The sequence below is a fragment of the Symphalangus syndactylus genome, chromosome X, assembly GCF_028878055.3.
Source record: "Symphalangus syndactylus isolate Jambi chromosome X, NHGRI_mSymSyn1-v2.1_pri, whole genome shotgun sequence".
NCBI classification, from domain to species: domain Eukaryota; kingdom Metazoa; phylum Chordata; class Mammalia; order Primates; family Hylobatidae; genus Symphalangus; species Symphalangus syndactylus.
The window spans coordinates 44023962-44042520 of record NC_072447.2 but is presented as its reverse complement, the minus strand read 5'-3'; the positions used below and the strand labels follow the sequence as shown (position 1 = coordinate 44042520).

Below are 18559 nucleotides of genomic sequence, written 5' to 3'. Positions count from 1 at the left end.
TTTGTTACATAGGTATACACGTGGCATGGTGGTTTGCTGCACCCATCAACCTGTCATCTACACTAGGTATTTCTCCTAATGCTATCCCTCCCCTATCCCCCCACCCTGCAACAGGCCCCGGTGTGTGATGTTCCCCTCCCTGTGTCCCTGTGTTCTCATTGTTCTACTCCCACTTATGAGTGAGAACAGGTGGTGTTCGGTTTCTGTTCTTTTTTTCATTCACAAATCTAATGACAATACAGTCTTGTATAGACTTACAGAACTAAGAATGTTTGTATTCACTTGACATTTGGAAATCAATCATGTACTGCTTCACATCTTTGATACTGCTATTAAACTTTTCTCACTCACTAATACATACATTTTCTATTTGTTTTATAAGTGCCTTCTCTGTAGCAGGTACAGTGCTTTTGAGTTCTAGTGATAAAGTGAAAGTGATGGATGAAATATGTTTTTGCGTTAAAGGTGCTCATGTCCAGTTTCACAGTCAGGCATGTAAGCAGATAATAATAAGAGCTGATATTTATTGAGCACTTAAGTGTCACTGTGCTAGACCTCTTCTATATAAGTGTAAGAAATGCTACATTATAAGTATCACAATTATAAGCCAGATGAGAAACTCACTTGGGGTATTTGTATGTGTGTGTGTTTCTGTAGGAGTATTTTAGAGACAGGGGTCAGACACAGAATGACACAGTGCAAAGGTAGCTGCAAAGGATTTTGGCAAGTTGTTTGGTCTGGAGCACGGGGAAAATGAATGTATGATGTGATAGGTGAAGGGAGGCAAACTCATGATTTGATTTCTCAGCTAGAATATGTTGTTTATCTTTATTTTCAAAGCAAATAGCATGTACCTTTTCAATAAATATTTGTTTGAAGATTCAGGGAACCCATTAAACCAGGTTTCGCAAAGTTAGGTCAGTACAATAGGACAATGATTCTCCCTTGGGAAAAATTGCCATATATTTTCAAAATGCATACTGTGAAGTTACTAACACAGACAGAGCTTTATTGCAGAAAACCTTTCCCCTTTAGATTATAAAGGCAGTGTTTGAAATATTTCTATCTAAAGACTATAATGTGAGATGTACACAGACCATTATGTGTGTTTGCACACACATACAGGTACAAAGTATTCAGATGGGGTTTCCTTTATCTCAGATCTCGTAAGATTAAGTATGATGGGGAGAAGACAGACAAAGAAGGAAGATACTGTTATAATAACAAAAAGGGCCTCAGGTGACCAGCTTAGAAGACAGGGCTATTGTATATCAAGGTGTCAAACTTCACTGATGCCTAAAAGAAAATACCTTAGAAAAGTATTGCTTTCCCTCTACTAGGAATTTCCTTCTTAACATGTCATACAAATAGGCACAGATGGAATGTTACAAAACATCTCTTGAGAGAAAACTGTCAGAGTGAAGGTGGCATTGCCATTTTATTCCTTGTTAAGGGATGTGATGTTTATCCTGAAAGCAATTTTCCTCAAGAGGGTATATTGTCATAGTTAGAACAATTCGGTCGTCCACTGGGAATGCTTCGGATTGGCCAAAGAACCCAGAACATCTGGACTGCCTAGATAACCAATACAAGAAGTGATGTTTTCTACAGAAATATTGAACGCTTCTAAACAAATATAGTATGATGATTTATGGTATATTTAATTGATGGAAATACATTTAGAAAATATTGTACACACATATAAACTGATTGTATTGCAATATACAAATGGGATACATTAATAAACTTCAGAATTTTATGTTATTATTTTAATATTCTTTCTTTAGGGGTTTAATGGATTTCTGACTTACTGAAAGCATTAGAAGAAAATGTGTGTGGCAAAATTTGTTGGTAATAGTTTATCTCTTGAGACAAGTTTCACTCAAAGTCTTGGTGATTCCAGAGTTACAAAGTATTAAAGCAAAAACCATATGCTGGTTCATTTCCCCCAGTGGGAATAACAGAAAAATATATTTCTTCTCTATGTTGAATGTTTATGAACACTTCTGAATTCATGAACATGCTGAAGAAAATAGTGGTAAATTTGCCTTTCTCATTTTGTAAAGAGATGCTTTCAGGACGCTATTAACCTTTTAAAAAAATCCCCACCCCCCATTAACAATCTATGAAAAAATGAGCATGTTTTGGGAGCTACCAATAGGAGACCCTACCATTACTTGCCTCATCCAAAGGGAGCAGTAAATGGTTCCTTAAACCATGACAAACTTGAGAAGAAGTCTGTGACTCACATAGTTTAGTGGCCTCTGTACTGGTATACATGAAGGGCTTGTCCTCAATAATGAATTATCTTTTACCAAAATAGCATAACATAGCTCTGCTTCACAAAGAATAGGGCATTATGTTATCATCCCACTGTATGTATTGATTTTCAGCATATGAAAATTATCAGTGGCTTGAGAAAATAATGTAGAAGTAAGGTGTCCCCTAAAATGTTTTTTTATAAAATAGACAAAGTGGGAGCAAGAGTACATATTCAAGCAAATAGATTTCAATATACTTGAAAAATGTGTAAATAACTTGATTTTATAGCAGAGAGTAATGATAGGTTTCCTATAAGCATTTTCAAAAATATTCAGTAGCTATACCAAAATAGATTTATTTTCTCACTTTTCTTCTGACTCTATAAAACATGCTTTTAGTAAAGAATTTGAAAAATGCATAAGAATGATAAGAAATTAAAGATCACATGGAATCATGCCACCTTGAGGTAACCACTGTTAATACTTCACTAAATTATTTAATGCATCTCTTTCTAATGTATTAGGTTTTCATGTAGCCTTAACATAGGTAATTGATCTATGGCTTTAAATACTAATACTACAAAATAGCTTATATTTTGCCTTTTATTCTGGACAGTTTGGAATGGAATTTGTCCAGTGTGGTTTGCAAGCTATGTTCTGTTAAGAGTTCTCTTGGTAACCACTTTAGCCTAATTATTTATTTATTTGCCTATCTGTTTACGCAACTATCAATCATTTAAAGATGCCTGGTTGAGCAATACAAGTCTAACAGGAATTTTTTAAACACCACTGTGGAGCTTTTCTGTTCATAAATAATAATCAGTTTTGGCAACAGTTTATGAATATTCACATAAAACGTGGGGTCAATCATCTGATTTTAGAGGAGGTAAAAATTTCAAATTTCATTTTGAATAATTGCATTGTTTTTCAGATGAAGAAACTAAACTAGTACGTGAACAGCCCACAGAAGAAAATGTATTTTAATACTGCCAACTTTTATGTGACTGCTGAATTGCCAGTGGTAGCAGTCTACTGAAGAAGCCTAACTAAATAGAATTTTATTGCGGTATCTTTATTTCTTTAAGTTGCTTTCAACATTAAGGTATTTAAATGTTATAGACATATTTGTTTGGGGAGAATTAAAAATGTACCCAAGCAGTTGTGAGTCATTACCTTGAAATTGTGGGGTGGTATAAATAAATTTTTAAGTCAAATTCATTTTACATCACATACAGAGTAGAATTATAATTCTAAACGGATTTAAGTCAGGTAATTTATATTTAATACTTTCAGGCTTTGAAAATGGCCTCTTCCACTTTAGTTTGCATGAATTTGGCAACCACTGTAAGTCGGTACTTTGAACTGCAGTTGCATGTCATAAGGAATTGTAATTTCTACTTTGCAGTTACAGAAACTTGCCATCTAAAGATCTGAGTCAACTTTTCAAACACTTAAGGCATAAGAAAATCCCTAGGAAGAGCAACCACCATTATCTCACTTTCAAAATTGGCAAAATGAGGCACAATGTGTAAAAACTCAGAGAATCTGTAAAATCTGACAAATGGTCTAAAGTATATTATTAGTCACCCAGTATCATATATGCTCTTTCAAGATTCCCACAGTGGGGCTAGGGGCAATTAGTTTACAAATGATAAAACTGAAGAACAATGACACAAAGAGATTGGCTGTAGGTCACACAAAGCTAAAGAGTCAAAAGCAAAATACTCTCAAGTAACTGTCCATTTTTTTATCACAGTTCAGAATTTCTCACTTTTTAGTCAATTCTCATTCATATCAAATTTCACTTAATGGTAACAATTTTGAGGTGGTTTTAAAAATGACCTTTGTGTGCTTTCCTAAATGTACTACTGGATTTTCTTTTTGAATTAAAAATAAATTCTATTTTTATAGCATTTAAATATCCACTTTTAATTTATCCAAATTGGCCTCCCAATTTATTATTTTTCATAGAACACATGCTAAAAATAGAACACGTGCCCTAAAATTAGATACAAAAAGATAATATGTTTCCCACAGATGGCAAATGTAATTCTCAACACCAAAATCTATACAAGTTACCATGGTAATTTATTGGAAATCAACACATTTTTTCTCCTACTATATGACCCGAGATAGTAGTTAGCATTTTTTTATGCGTCATGTCTAATTTCTCACTTTACTGACCTGGTTGTCAAAGTTCAACATACAGGAACTGCTTATTAAAAGTTATACCTTGCATTTTATGACCAGTTGTGCCATTTCTCTACCAAATGCAGGAATCTGCAGCCATAAAAATGCACAGCTATCTATCTCCCTCTTCCCAAAAATGCTGTTTTAATGCTCCAGGATGGTGGTAGATATCCTTCTGGCAGCAGTGAGTCCACTAGTAAGGATGCCTAACCCAGTGCTTTGCCCATAGCTGGCACTCAATACATATTTGTTGAATTAGAATGATTTGTCGCTTTTTCAAACAACAGCATTATATGAATTATCTCTTTTAAGCAGCCTGCAGTGAAGTGAGATTTGGAGTGGGATATGAAGCATTGTCAATCAACAGGTTGTTTTGACCCAGACATAATGAAAATATGAAGGTGGTTCTGAGAAGGAGTGAGTGGTTGGTTGTTGGTAGGTGGTGGCTAGGAATATACTATCTTGTTTGGAATCTCTGATCACACAAGTGGAATTTTGCTGTGTGCTAGATAATTTCTGTGGGCTTCCTGCAAATGTTTTAAACTTAATTATTTTCTCCACACTGCCTGTTTATCATTTTCCAATACATCGATATGAGTTCCAGTGGATTCCTTCTGCCCTCACTTGAGTAGACTGCTGCCACTGGCAGCTCAGTGGTCACATAAAAATTGGCAGTATTCAAATACATTGTGTACTGTTGACTATACACACACTAGTTTAGTTGCTTCAGCTGTAAAAATACTTGTGTTTTATAGCCTCTGTTAGATGCTAGACAGATGCCTTTTAAAATGAATTAAACTTTTGAACTCGGAGAGATGGTTTTAACCAGTCTGTGTTGCTGTGGTCTTTCCTTCTTTCCTCTCCTTCCTTCTTTCCTCTCCCTTCCTTCCTTCCCTCCCTCCTTTCCTTCCTCCTGTTTTTGAGGCATATCATTGACCAATAATATGTGGCAGTTCAATTTCCATGCCATCTCCATCCTTTCTTACCACACTTAATTGAGAGCTGAATACAAGTAGGTGTTCAAAACAGAAAATCAGCAGTATTTCGTGTTCAACATACATCGTGTTCCTCCTTATGTTATTTGCATAGGCCGAGATTCAACCTATTTGCATAGGCTAAAACATATGTGTATATCCATATATATGTTGTTGAGACATTCCTAAGTGTATTTCCTTTTTAAAAAATGAGATACATAGGAAATGGGTCCAACAGTGAGGGCCCTTTTCATTTAAGAGGTTAATTATTTGAATACTTGAAGAAAATGCCCTCTCAGACATCTCTCTGAGTAGCAAATATGTTATATAGCACAATTCATTGAATAGGTGAAGCAAGTAACCTCATTAAGAGTAGAGTGTGAGGGCAATGAACCACTGTTCAAATAGGTTCAAAGGTGTTGACCATGTAAAAAGAATGAGGCAATTAATTAAAAATAGTCCCACTGACTGGCTCTACTCAGCTTTCGTTCCTTTCTCACGGAAACAGTGAGCTCAAGACAACTAGTTTCTCTTTATCTATTAGAGGCTACCAAGCTAATTAAAAACATCTATTGTCTAGGCAAGGGCTTTGGTGTGCCAGCTGTGGTCCACAGACCAATAGTGGCAGCACCAATAAGGAACTCGATTGAAATTCTAATCTTGAGTCCTACCCCAGGCTAATGAATTGCTTTTTAACAAAGTTCCCAGGTGATTTGTGCATACTGTAAAGTTTGTGAAGCACTGGTTTAGGGGCTTTTAGCTGACTCTCTAAGCATGGAAATACAAGAAACCTAACTTTCATCAATTCCTATGGTGTAAGAACAGCCATTCTGTTGACCTTCTGGTCCCATTTGGTATAATCTTGGTAGGTTTTCAAGATTAAAATACCTGTCCTTCTATTTTGAATTTCCCTACATTGAGCAGCTTAAGTGCTGAAATCATTTCCAGGAAAAGACTGAGTTTTTTATATCCATACTGTAGGGCAGTGGTTGTCACCAGGAGCAATTTTGACCCCTGGGGACATCTGGCAATGTCTGGAGACATTTTTTATTTTCATAACTGAAGAAGGTTGTATTGACATGTAGTGGGCAGAGGCTAGCAGCACTGCTAAATGGTCTACAATGCACAGGACAGCCCCCACAACAACAAAGAATTATCAAACCCAAAATGTCAGTAGTGACAAGATTGAGAAATCCTGCTATAGACAAAGTTTAGATCACTCAGAATACATTTAATCAGCCCATTCATCACATTTACTAAGTGGGTTTGGTACTTTGAAGCATATAAGAGAGAAATACAAGTTAAAGATCTGTATCAAGAATTGAACATTTAGTTAAGAAAATAAGTGTAAAACTCAATAAGGCAAAAAAGGACTTCCAGTGACTATAACCATGTATAATTAAATATTTAAGAGCTTTGGCCCACATGAATGATCAACAGGAATGATTAAAGACTAAAGAGTTTATTATTCTCGGCCCTCGACAGTGGTTGTCCAGGATCACCCTCTTGTCATTTATTAATTGAGAAAAAAGTTAATCATCAGCAGACAATGGTCCTTTTCTTTTCTAACAATGATGCTACTTGGTTATTCTCATTCACAGAGAAGAAAATTGTGTGACCAAAATGGCTAAGAGGCCAAACAATGTTACATGACATACCTCCATATTAAAACTGATTAGCAAAAACTAGGATCAAAAGGCCTTCAACAGAATTGCTTGAACCCAGGAGGCGGAGGTTGCAGTGAGCTGAGATCACACCACTGCACTCCAGCCTGTGCAATAGAGCGAGACTCCATCTCAAAAAACAAACAAAAAAAAATGAAGCCTTCAAAACATTTCACAGTTGAGGCAAAAAAATAACTTGGGATTAATCGCATTTAAATAATCTAAGTCTAAGGAAATAGCTCAAGTGGTTAATAGTCATGTCTGCAACTTTGGTGGCAATCAATAGCCTTGTTGGAATATCCATATCAAGAAGCACACAGGGAGTTGGGCACAGTGGCTCATGCCTGTAATCCCACCACTTTGGGAGACTGAGACAGGAGGATCGCTTAAGCCCAGGAGTTCAAGACCAGCCTGGGAAACATAGGGAGACCCTGTCTCTACAATTTTTTTTTTTTTTTAAATAGCCAGGTGTAGTGGCATGCACCTGTAGTCCTAGCCACAAGGGAAGCTGAGGCCAGAGGACTGCTTGAACCCAGGAATTCGAGGTTGCAGTGAGCCATGATTACACCACTGCACTCTAGCCTGGGCGACAGAGTGAGGCCTTGTCTGTAAAAATAAACATAAATAATAAAAGAAGTACAGAGGTACAAAATCATTAGCATTGGATAATTTGTGCTATTAGACGTCTTACACAAATGAGCAGAGAAGCCCCTCCCCGCCAAAAAAAAAAAAAAGTTACAGGACAGAAGAAAATTTTGACTATAAAATGTCAAATCTTATCCAAGGAGAGAATTTGTTAAACTTGTTGGCTTTTATTTGGAGATGCTGCAGCAAAATTACTAAAATTCCTTAATATTTTGGCACTGCATAAGCTAAGACTCAGTGAAAGTATTCATTTCATCGACATCAGCTCAGCTTTTATTTATTTATTTATTTATTTATTTATTTATTTATTTATTTATTTTGAGACGGAGTCTCGCTCTGTCACCCAGGCTGGAGTGCAGTGGCGCGATCTCGGCTCACTGCAAGCTCCGCCTCCCGGGTTCACGCCATTCTCCTGCCTCGGTCTCCCGAGTAGCTGGGACTACAGGCGCCGCCATCACGCCCGGCTAATTTTTTGTATTTTTAGTAGAGACGGGGTTTCACCATGTTAGCCAGGATGGTCTCGATCTCCTGACCTCGTGATCCGCCCGCCTCGGCCTCCCAAAGTGCTGGGATTACAGGCATGAGCCACCGCGCCCGGCCCATCAGCTCAGCTTTTAATGGGTCATTGTCTTTCTAGGGAAATGCTGCCATAAAGAGAGGTAGGAGATTTTGATTTCTGAATGAGGTTTGGCTTTAACATATTCTGAAATCAATGGTCAAAGACGTCAAATGGCCAGTCCCAAAAGAAGTTTGCACCGTTCTTTGACCTTACTGTATCTCTCAGTAAATAAATTCACTAGGCAAATACTAACAAGGATGGGGCACATATTACAAGGATGATTCATTACAAGAAGGGTTAAAGGAGTCCACTGGGTTTAAATTCATCTGGCTTTAAAACAATGCATGCTAAATGATGTGCACTTAATTACATTACTAAAGATATTTTTAGGTCTAGGGAGTTTATTGAGCAGGTCTAATTTCTATCGATTACATTCTTTGAAGGGATAAAGAGAGTGCACCCAAGAAGTAAAATGGGTAGGATGGGAAATAAAGAAAACCTAGATGTTTATCATTATTAACCAGTGCTGAGTCTCTCAGATAGATACTTTGCCAGTTCCCAAACTAATTTTTGATTAATGAATTGCCATATTTTTGTAATCCATATAAGGAAACATAACCCTTCAGAGCAAGATGGCTAATGAACATCCCCAGTGTGACAGTTTCAAAGTGAAACATTCACTAGGAAGCACAATCATACATTAGGAATGTTTAATATCACTGTAATTTAAAAAGTAGTGGATGGCATTCCAAATTATATTGGTCCTTATTTCCTGTTCATTTAATTTTAATTTTCATGCCTGTAACTTTGGCCAGCACAAATGCCAGGCACATAGTAGGTTCTTAGTCATCATTAAATGCATGAATAAGTAAACAAAATTATCCTTTAGGACAGTACATTCAAACCAAAGTAAATCTATTATAAAGTCAAATTCAGAATTGACAGAACAAAACTGCTGGAGCTAAAGCTGATGATTTTAATGAAAGATGAATTAGAATTCAGGGAATTTTTAATGGAACACGCAGTTGCTGCATCCTTCATTACCCGGAGTATCACATAGTTAGAGCAAGGAAATCTTGTAACAGCTTGTCAACATTTTTTGGGTGCTAAGTATGTGTCAGACACTGTGATAAGTATTTACACATATGAGTTCATTGAATCCTCACAGCTGCTCTATGTGAGAGGTCTTATTATTATTCCCATTTTATAGAAGAAAAATTTGAGGCTCAAAGTGATTAAGTAATTTGCCCCAGATAGCACAGCTAGTAAGAACAGAGTTGGGTTTTGAACACAGCCAGCCTTACTCCTAAGTCCATGCTCTTAACCAGTAAGATAATAAACATGTCTACACTGTGAGGTCATTCAAAATGAGAGTATAGACAGAAGGCACAGAGAGTGAAGAAGGAATCTGAGACAGCCTGATGGGTACAAGAGTGTCTAGGCCTGAGGTCAGAGCACAATACTGCTAGGTATCTACCTGGAGTATTGTTTGTGTCAGAGAAATGGAAAATGTAAAAAATGGAGAGAATAGGACAGATCAGAGCTTTGGAGGAAAACTGAAGGTCAGTGTTCAGTGTGTGTTGGACAGGCAGTAGCAAGTGTATCTGGGTAAAAGATTCAGAGACTCAGATGTGGAATTCAATCAAGTATGGGCAATAACAAGAACAAGAAATAACCCAATATCTAATTTGTCAGCGCTTTGCTTGATTAGTTTTGAAGCCAGGATCTAATGCTCAAGCTTGCCAGGCCAGGGTCTGGCAAAGAGGATTGAATAGAAGCTTCTGGCAGGAGTGAAGAGTAAGGAGCAGGGCAGTCATAAACCAATATGGCCCATGGGCCTTGCCCTTTCATTCTCTTTCTCTTGCTGCATATTCTAGTGCTCTATAGTAAGTGAAATATATCTATATTGCATGTCTGATGAGATTCTGATGAACCTAATACCTTTTCTGGCTGCAGGAATTGGCAACTTTGGATATTCTTGAGCAAGACTTTTCTATGGTCAAATTTCTTGGTAGATTTTCTGCAGGCTTTCATGGAATTATGATTTTTTATGCAGAGAAAAGGTTGACCCAGAACATAGCCTAGCTCAAATGTAGCTGAATTATTTATTATAGTATCCCCTTGGCATTAAGGAAGACACATTTGATACAAGGAAGCAATGTTTCAAAGAATCCATACCACCCATTGGAGGGCTCTGAAATCATTTCATTATGTCAGTGATACTGAACAAAAGGTAACAATGAAGGAAAAATTGCTTAGATAATTTTGGCAAAGGAATGTCCTGGAAGGTTTACCTGTCAGAAGCAATGACAGCTTGTGGTATACAAGATCAGTATTCAACAAAAGTTTGAACATGTCTCTCTAGGGAGGTTTTAAAAGGGAAGACTGTGAAGGCTTATAAGTTAAGGAATTTATGAGTAAATGGCAGAAAAATACAATTAATAGTGAAAGCTTCCAGTTCCTTATCTAAGCCTTAGTATTCTGAGTAATATAGCAACCCACCTGATAATTACATCATTGCTAGCATGACAGACATTTGACTTTTTAGAGACTGAATGATCAAAGACCCAAACCTATAATTTCATATATGCTGTGTGCTGTTCTCCTGAACCTTGCAGGGCTGGTAAAGTTCAGGTCATGTCATATGTGAACGAAAGTCCATTTTATCCCCCCAAGATGGGTGGGATAGATCATTCTACATAATCATGAGTCCCTCAAGAGCAGGAAATTGCATCCATTGGTGTCTTTGTGAATTGATGACTCGTTTGCTGCAGCTCCCTTAAAAGGAAGGCATACATTCACTTTAAGAGGGACTTTTGGAGTACATGTCTTGGAAGGACCTTTTTCGGCTTGTTAATGCTTTTATTTCTTAAGAATAAAATGCTGTTGGTATAAACGCATATTTGAAAAACATACTAAAAGACTTAAGTATTGAAGAATACTCTAACATTGACCACATTTTTTTCATGTTTAGGAAATCAAATATTACTGGAAAAAATTTCAAATAATTTTCTTCATTCTTCATTTATTTTTCTAGAAATGGAAGGTTTCATAGCTTTGGGCAACTTATCCTTAAGCTACATATGCTAAAAATAGCCTGGAGGGTTTTTGACCCCTTCTTGGCTGTGTGCCTCTCTGTAAAAACAGAGCTTTAATAGCTCTATCCTTAGACATAATTCATTTTCCTCACCTTCTCCTTTGATTCCTACTTAACTGTCACCCCGCCCTTGCCCCCCCAAAAAATATGTTGTTCCAAGTCAACACATTTTTATGTGCCCTATATCTTCTCTCCCCTAACTCCATTTTTGAGGAATAATTCAAACTCTTTAATTAAAGCACATTCAAGAGAGTGACCAGAATGGTGAAAGTATTTCGCTAATACAAATGAAGAATGAATAAAAGAAGCTAAAGAGGCTGAATCTAGTGAAGTAAAGGTTCAGAGACTCTTGGTGACTGTCATCAAACATTTGAAGGGCTGTCTTGGGGAAGAGTGATTAAAAGTACAGAACTAGGGCCAATGGATAGACAGACAGTGAAACTGAAACGCTTTCTAACAGAGTTTTCCAAAGATAAAATGGACTTCCTTGAGAGGGAATGTGATCCAGTATAAGCTGATAGATCACTTCAGAAGATGTTATGGCAGGATAAGAAGTTCAATTACACAACACTTAAGTTGCTTTTAACTATGAGAAGCTACTTCTGTCCTTGTATATGTATGATATTTCTACTAAAATCCCTTCCTTGATTGGCTATATACTAAACTATAGAAAGATACAATCATATTGTTAGCTGCTGCATACCTTTCTCCTTGACTCACATCCCTAAAAAGTAGACTATTTTAGTATCATAGTCACCTTGACAACAGAGGTGTCTATTTTAATAGCATTCAGTAATATTATTCAAAGGGAATCTATTGCCCAATAAAGTAGGGGGAACAGCCTTCAATGTTCTCTTTTCAAATCTCAAAGAGTCTAGGATTAAACACGGGCTTTGAAATTAAAATCATTGTAAATTTGCTGAGTAAGAGAACATCAAGTGTGCTTGTTCCAAAGAGTAGAAAGTTTTAACTTAGCATAATGTAGAAAAATATATCTTTCTCTTGTAATATACATAAACAATTTTACTAACAGGAATGGCTCACATTTTACAGTTGTCACTTATTTCAAACAATTCAATATACATTTAAATACATTTAACCCTATGCAAAAGGTGATGGGGTGCTGTAGAGGCAGAGTTAGCACAACAGACATTGCACTTAACCACAGCTCATCTTACTTAAAAATGCATTATTATTCATCATTGGAGACTATTGTACAAATGAAAGTTATCCAAGGCAGAAACAACATGTCAAAAAATACTGCAGTGGGGATTTCACCAGACAGTTCTTACACTAAAGGAGCAACCTTCCAATAAGAAATACAATCTTTGACTTAAAACCATTTAGTTTCTTTTTTTTTCTTCTCTTTTCTTTCTTTTCTTTTTTTTTTTGAGACAGGGTCTCACTCTGTCAGCCAGGCTGGAGTGCAATGGCGCGATCTCGGCTAACCGCAACCTCCCACCTCCCAGGCTCAAGTGATTCTCCTGCCTCAGCCTCCCAAATAGCTGGGATTACAGACTTGCACCACTACCGCCAGCTAATTTTTGTATTTTTAGTAGAGACGGAGTTTCACAATGTTGGCCAGGCTGGTCTTGAACTCTTGACCTCAAGTGATCCACCTGCCTTGGCCTCCCACAGTGCTGGGATTACAGGTGTGAGCCACTGCACCCGGCCCCTAATATCTATTTCTAATAATAATAAATAGCATTTAATGACTTTCCTTATATAGGCTCTGTCAAGCCCTTCACATTTTTTGTCTTATTTTATTCTTACAACATACTGAAGAGTTGATACTATTATTTTCCCCATTCTATTTATCAGAAAACTAAAGCTTGGGGAAGTTAAATGTTTTGCCCAAAGTTATACAGTTGGTATTAAAGAAGAGCAAGGAATCCAAATTTGATTTTAGAGACTGAGTTACCCATCTACTGTGCTGTTTGCCCTGGTGGCTCTAATGCAAATATGATTATTTTATTTAGGAGAACTTTGTGGAGAAAAACAAAATTGAATTTGTTTCTTGGTTCCCAATGATTTTTCTCCCATCATACATTCAGTTGACCACTCAAGCTTAGAAGGTTACACTCACCTCGTTTATGAAGGAGAACACTGGCGTGTCGACGTCCATTCCCGTTTTCAACATAACAGGAGTAATTTCCCAAGTCACCTTCTTCCACAGAGTCCACAATTAATGAGATGGAAACTTCCTGTTCCCCGAGATGCTCCTTAAGAATTCTAAAATATAAAGCAAGAAAACAAAACAAAAATCCACACAAACAGACACATACACAAACAAGAAAGAAATGTAGATGAATCCGAATCTGATGTAAAAATACCTACAAAATCTGTGCTTCAAATTTGGCTATGAATTGATGCTATGTTAATTAAATTATGCCCTTTTCTTCTTCACTTCTAATGAGGAAGCTTGTCTTTGTAGATGCTAATGAAGTTGCAGTTAATTATCTCCCTTAGCAGGACAATCACACTGTCATAATAAAGAGGTGAGAAAGACCTTGAAGAAAAAGTTTACAAATTGCTTTCCCTTTAAGAAGAAATATTATGTAAGTTGAGATAAAAATTCTAATGTCTCAGGCTGAAGGCCTAATTACATGTCAGGTTAATTTTTTAAAAAAGAAAACTTCTGAGCTATTTTGACATTTCAGTTGAAATGTTCAGTCTGACTTTTGTTAATGATACTAACAAATTGCCTGTTTTTGAAGAAATGTGAAATTATAAACCTGTAGACTAAAAGTTCTGGTAAAGTATTTAACTCTGACATTTAAAATTAATGGTAAATGCTCACTAACCTCGTTGTCATCTCTGTTCAACATTTTTAAATGCAGAATTAAACTACCTTTCTAGAAACTTCCCTGAACACACACAAAGCCAGAGGGGGTAAAAGTTAGGAGGTTAATTGTCCTTCATTTATTTTAGCATTTCATAGACCATGGGTAAAAGATAAGAGTGAAGTTTTAAATACGAAAAACAGCAGAGAAATGTTTTAGTACATATTAGACAATTGTCCATCTAGCCTTCTGGAATCCCACTGGGGCATTCTAGAGTAGAATATTCTTACGTATTTGTTGCCAGAAAGAAGGTCCCGATAGAAATAACCTTATGTGACAGTTTCATATGTTATTTTTCTATTGAAAATCATTTTCTCTTTTACCTTTGATAAAGTTTTAAAAGTCTTGACATTTAGAATGGGTGACCATGATTAAAATGTTTGTATATACCCAGGAGATGCAATCTTTAGATGGGAGTATGTTTAGAAGCAATCATCATTTTGATGTGATTGTAACTTACTTATTATTATTAACGTTCTTGCATATTTACATTATGATGAAAAATAATTATAGTCAGCATTGAATGAATTATAATTGATACTTAAATGAATAAATAAGTAAACACATTTAACAAAAAAGGGGCTTAGGCATTACGCCTTCAAATATTTTCATGTTATCATTCCCACTATACAAATATTTCGACCTTAAAGTCAGACTAAGAAAGGTGAGAAAAACATTTTGTGTATCCTTATCACTACAATCAGCAGCTTATATTCCACTTGGTGGCTCAAATATGTAAAAATACATAACAGGAAATGAAGAGATTGTGTTTGCTTGAGTCCTTGTACCTTGTTAATGTTTCCTGTGTATTTTTTTTTGAGACAGAGTTTCGCTCTTGTCGCCCAGGCTGCAGTGCAATGGTGCGATCTCAGCTCAGTGCAACCTCCACCTCCCAGGTTCAGGTGATTCTCCTGCCTCAGCCTCCCGAGTAGCTGGGACTACAGGCGCCCGCCACCATGCTCAGCTAATTTTGTATTTTCAGTAGAGACGGGGTTTGCCATGTTGGCCAGGCTGGTCTCAAACTCCTGACCTCAGGTGATCTGCCCACCTTGGCCTCCCAAAAAACATTTTTTTTTTTTAAAAAAATGTCTCATATACAAAAAGTACACTAACATTTTCTATATTTTATGGTATTTTGATCTCACTATATATATATATATATATTTTTTTTTTTTTTTTTTTTTGGGACAGTCTCACTCTGTTGTTTAGGCTGGAGTGCAGTGGCAGAATCTTGGCTCACTGCAGCCTCTGCCTCCCAGGTTCAAGTGATTCTCGTGCCTCAGCCTCCCAAGTAGCCGGGACGATAGGCACGCAACGCCATGCCTGGCTAATTTTTGTATTTTTAGTAGAGACAACGTTTCTCTGTGTTGGCCAGGCTAGTCTCAAACTCTTGGCCTCAAACAATCCGCCCAATCTGACCTCCCAAAGTGCTGGGATTACAGGCGAGAACCACCACCCCCAGCCGCACTCAGTATGTGGCTTAATGAAACAATCCTCGTGATTTTTCTTAAATTCTTTGCAAATGGCATTCATGTTTTGTAATTCCACAGTAAGTCTCTTACCAGTGTTTTGCTTCTTTATCATTAAATACTGTAGTATTTTTATTATGATAATAGTAAAACAAAAAATCCTTTCAGCTTACATTCTATTCACTAATGGAGTAAATGTTAATCTTGACCGTACAAGTTAAAAAAAAAAATTACCTAATGTCACTTTCCCAAACTCGATTTTCATCCAGATCTTCAATAAATTTTTCTCCTTTCATCCAGTAAATTAAAGGACTGACATCTCCGCTGTACCCAAAGAAAGCTCTGCAGGTTAGATTAGCAGAGTCACCTGCAGAGAGAAGTGATGGAAAAGTGTTATAAAACTATTTGTTCACACTTATTTTAGGCAGACTGACAGGTAACATTTTGATCACTTTTCATTGATTTAATAAAATATCTTTCTAAAAGAATAATTTTTCAGCGATTTTCAATCTTTGTCAAATTGATAGAATGTGTGCTTTCGACAACATGGCTTGTTTAATGGAATGTGAGTTACTTGTAAAATTTCCAAGAGGACTGGTCAGCTATTGTACAGAACATTTTTCCCATTTGGTTTGCCTGATGTTTTCTCATGATTAGATTGAGGTCATGAATGATTGCAAAGGATACCACAGAGGTGATATGCCCTTCTTGAAGCATGATATCAAAGGGTACATAACGTTGCTAATTATAAGATTTTATAGGGCAGATAGAAGGTGTTTCTCAGTCTTGAATGTGGGAAATAGAAAATCTTTGGCTGCAAAGAAAAGGGAACCATAAATGCGAGCTCCTAAGAGAATGCTATTAAAATATTTTTAATTCATAAAGAATAACATTTGAATTAAAGAAGCTAGCTAACACATACTCAGGTAGAAAAACACATTAAAAAACAAAAATCATGACAATAAATATTTGGGATTTTCTTTACAGGTAAAATCAATTATACTACTGTAAAGATTAGTTTATTTCAATATGCTACTTAGAATGTTTTAGTGGTGAATACAGATTGGTCAATTATTTAATAAAGTAAATTGAAGTCTCTGTCTAAAAGGTGGAAGTAAATTTAATGCCCGTAGAAAGTAAAGTTTATTTCTGGATATTTCATGCCACTTTACAAGCACCTGGTTTACTCAAGCTTCAGTCAGCATTACAGAACTGACATATTCCAGTAGATACTAGTTTTAAGATCTTGCTACTGCTAAATGGAACCAGAAATTGAGGGATAAGATGGGGTCTTGTAAGTCTGGATTGGGGCAAAGGAACTCTCAGGGATGGGCACCACGCGAGGGGCTGAAAATGAAAAAGCGATACCTTTGCTGGCATTTGAAGTAAGCAAACTCTCAATTTGTGGTAGCCATAGATACTTAAGAATATTACCAGAGGGCCCTGAGAACTCTGCGATCCTAAGTAGCAAGGAAGGAGGTTTCTTAAGTACTGGAAGCCTCAGAGCTAAGCTATGAGTTGATAGTATATATTTCTTGAAATTTTGCTTATGAGAGATTCTACAGCATAAACATAGAGAAAAGCAGAATGCACTTAGATGTAATCTTTCTAAACTAGGGCATGAGTATCTGTAACTTAATTCTACAAGTTCCACAATGACAAAATTTTTATAGGATAAAATTAATCGTATTCTCTTGTGTTCGTTGTTTAAGAATAATTCATGAAAATTACTGCTCTTCTAATATTTCTAATATGGCATGATATAGCTTTCTCTATTTTAGCTTATGTCTGCATGTTCTCTAAGAGATTCCTCACAGACTTGGATTCCTCCCCCGCCCCTAAACCTGGAGATGGAGTCTTCCTCTGTTGCCCAGGCTGAAATGCAGTGATGCGATCTTGGCTCACTGCAGCCTCTGCCTCCCGGGTTTAAGCAATTCTCCTGCTCAGCCTCTGGAGTAGCTGGGATTACAGGCGTGTGCCACCACGCCCGACTAATTTATTTTTGTATTTTTAGTAAAGACGGGGTTTCACCATGCTGGCCAGGCTGGTCTTGAACTACTGACCTCGTGATCTGCCCGCCTTGGCCTCCCAAAGTGCTAGGATTACAGGCGTGAGCCACCATGCCCAGCCGGATTTTTTATGTAATAGTCATCACTGATGACCAGATAAGGCAAGTCCAGAAAATATCTACAAACTTTTAAGAGGCAAACTGAGGCTCCAAGGAGGTTTCTTTATTATTCATCTTTGTACAGAAATATTTTAGTATAAAATTCCCTCTCCTTCAGAGAATATTTACATTACAAAATGAATAAATGTCAATTCCATTGATTGGAAATCAATTGCAGATTTCTACGGCAAGTGTCAACCAACATTACAAAACAGTTTCAAATCAAATATTCTTTGTGTTTACATTTTTATAAGAGCACTGTTTTTTGTTTTTGGTTTTGGTTTTTTTTGTACCAGGACTATCTGTTATAGTGCCAAGGTAGTCACGAATTCAATAATAAGTCTCAAAATACTACCTAGTATGATGATTAACATTATATGCTAATGGAATCAAGATGTATTACAGTTTTAAAAACGTATATATTAATAATTTATACCATCTGTCTTTTAGAAGACCAAGTTTAAGTTTTTAGGTGGGACTTAATGCCTGGAACTCATAAATAGAAATCTCCAGGTATTGCCTAATTTTCCATTACAATTTTAGTAAATATGGGACCTTAAAAATCATAAATAAGGAATCTGACATTCCTTAGCAGAGAGGCCGATTGACCTCCTCATTGGAACCTGAATTACTGTCTCACATCACCCTCCTTTCTTTCCGACATCAACTGTGAAATTCATTCTTAATCAC

The 18559-nt window shown here is 36.6% G+C and overlaps 1 protein-coding gene across 1 annotated transcript in view; it reads right to left on the bottom strand.

Moving 5' to 3' along the window:
• The window catches only part of IL1RAPL1 (interleukin 1 receptor accessory protein like 1), a 1380067-nt gene that overhangs the window by 34926 nt on the left and 1326582 nt on the right, over nucleotides 1-18559 (bottom strand). Inside the window, exons 7-8 of the mRNA XM_055267893.2 lie at nucleotides 15937-16069; nucleotides 13477-13622 (exon numbers count right to left, since the gene is read on the bottom strand). Coding sequence (XP_055123868.1) covers nucleotides 13477-13622; nucleotides 15937-16069 — 279 coding nt within the window. The remainder of the gene's footprint in view (nucleotides 1-13476; nucleotides 13623-15936; nucleotides 16070-18559) is intronic.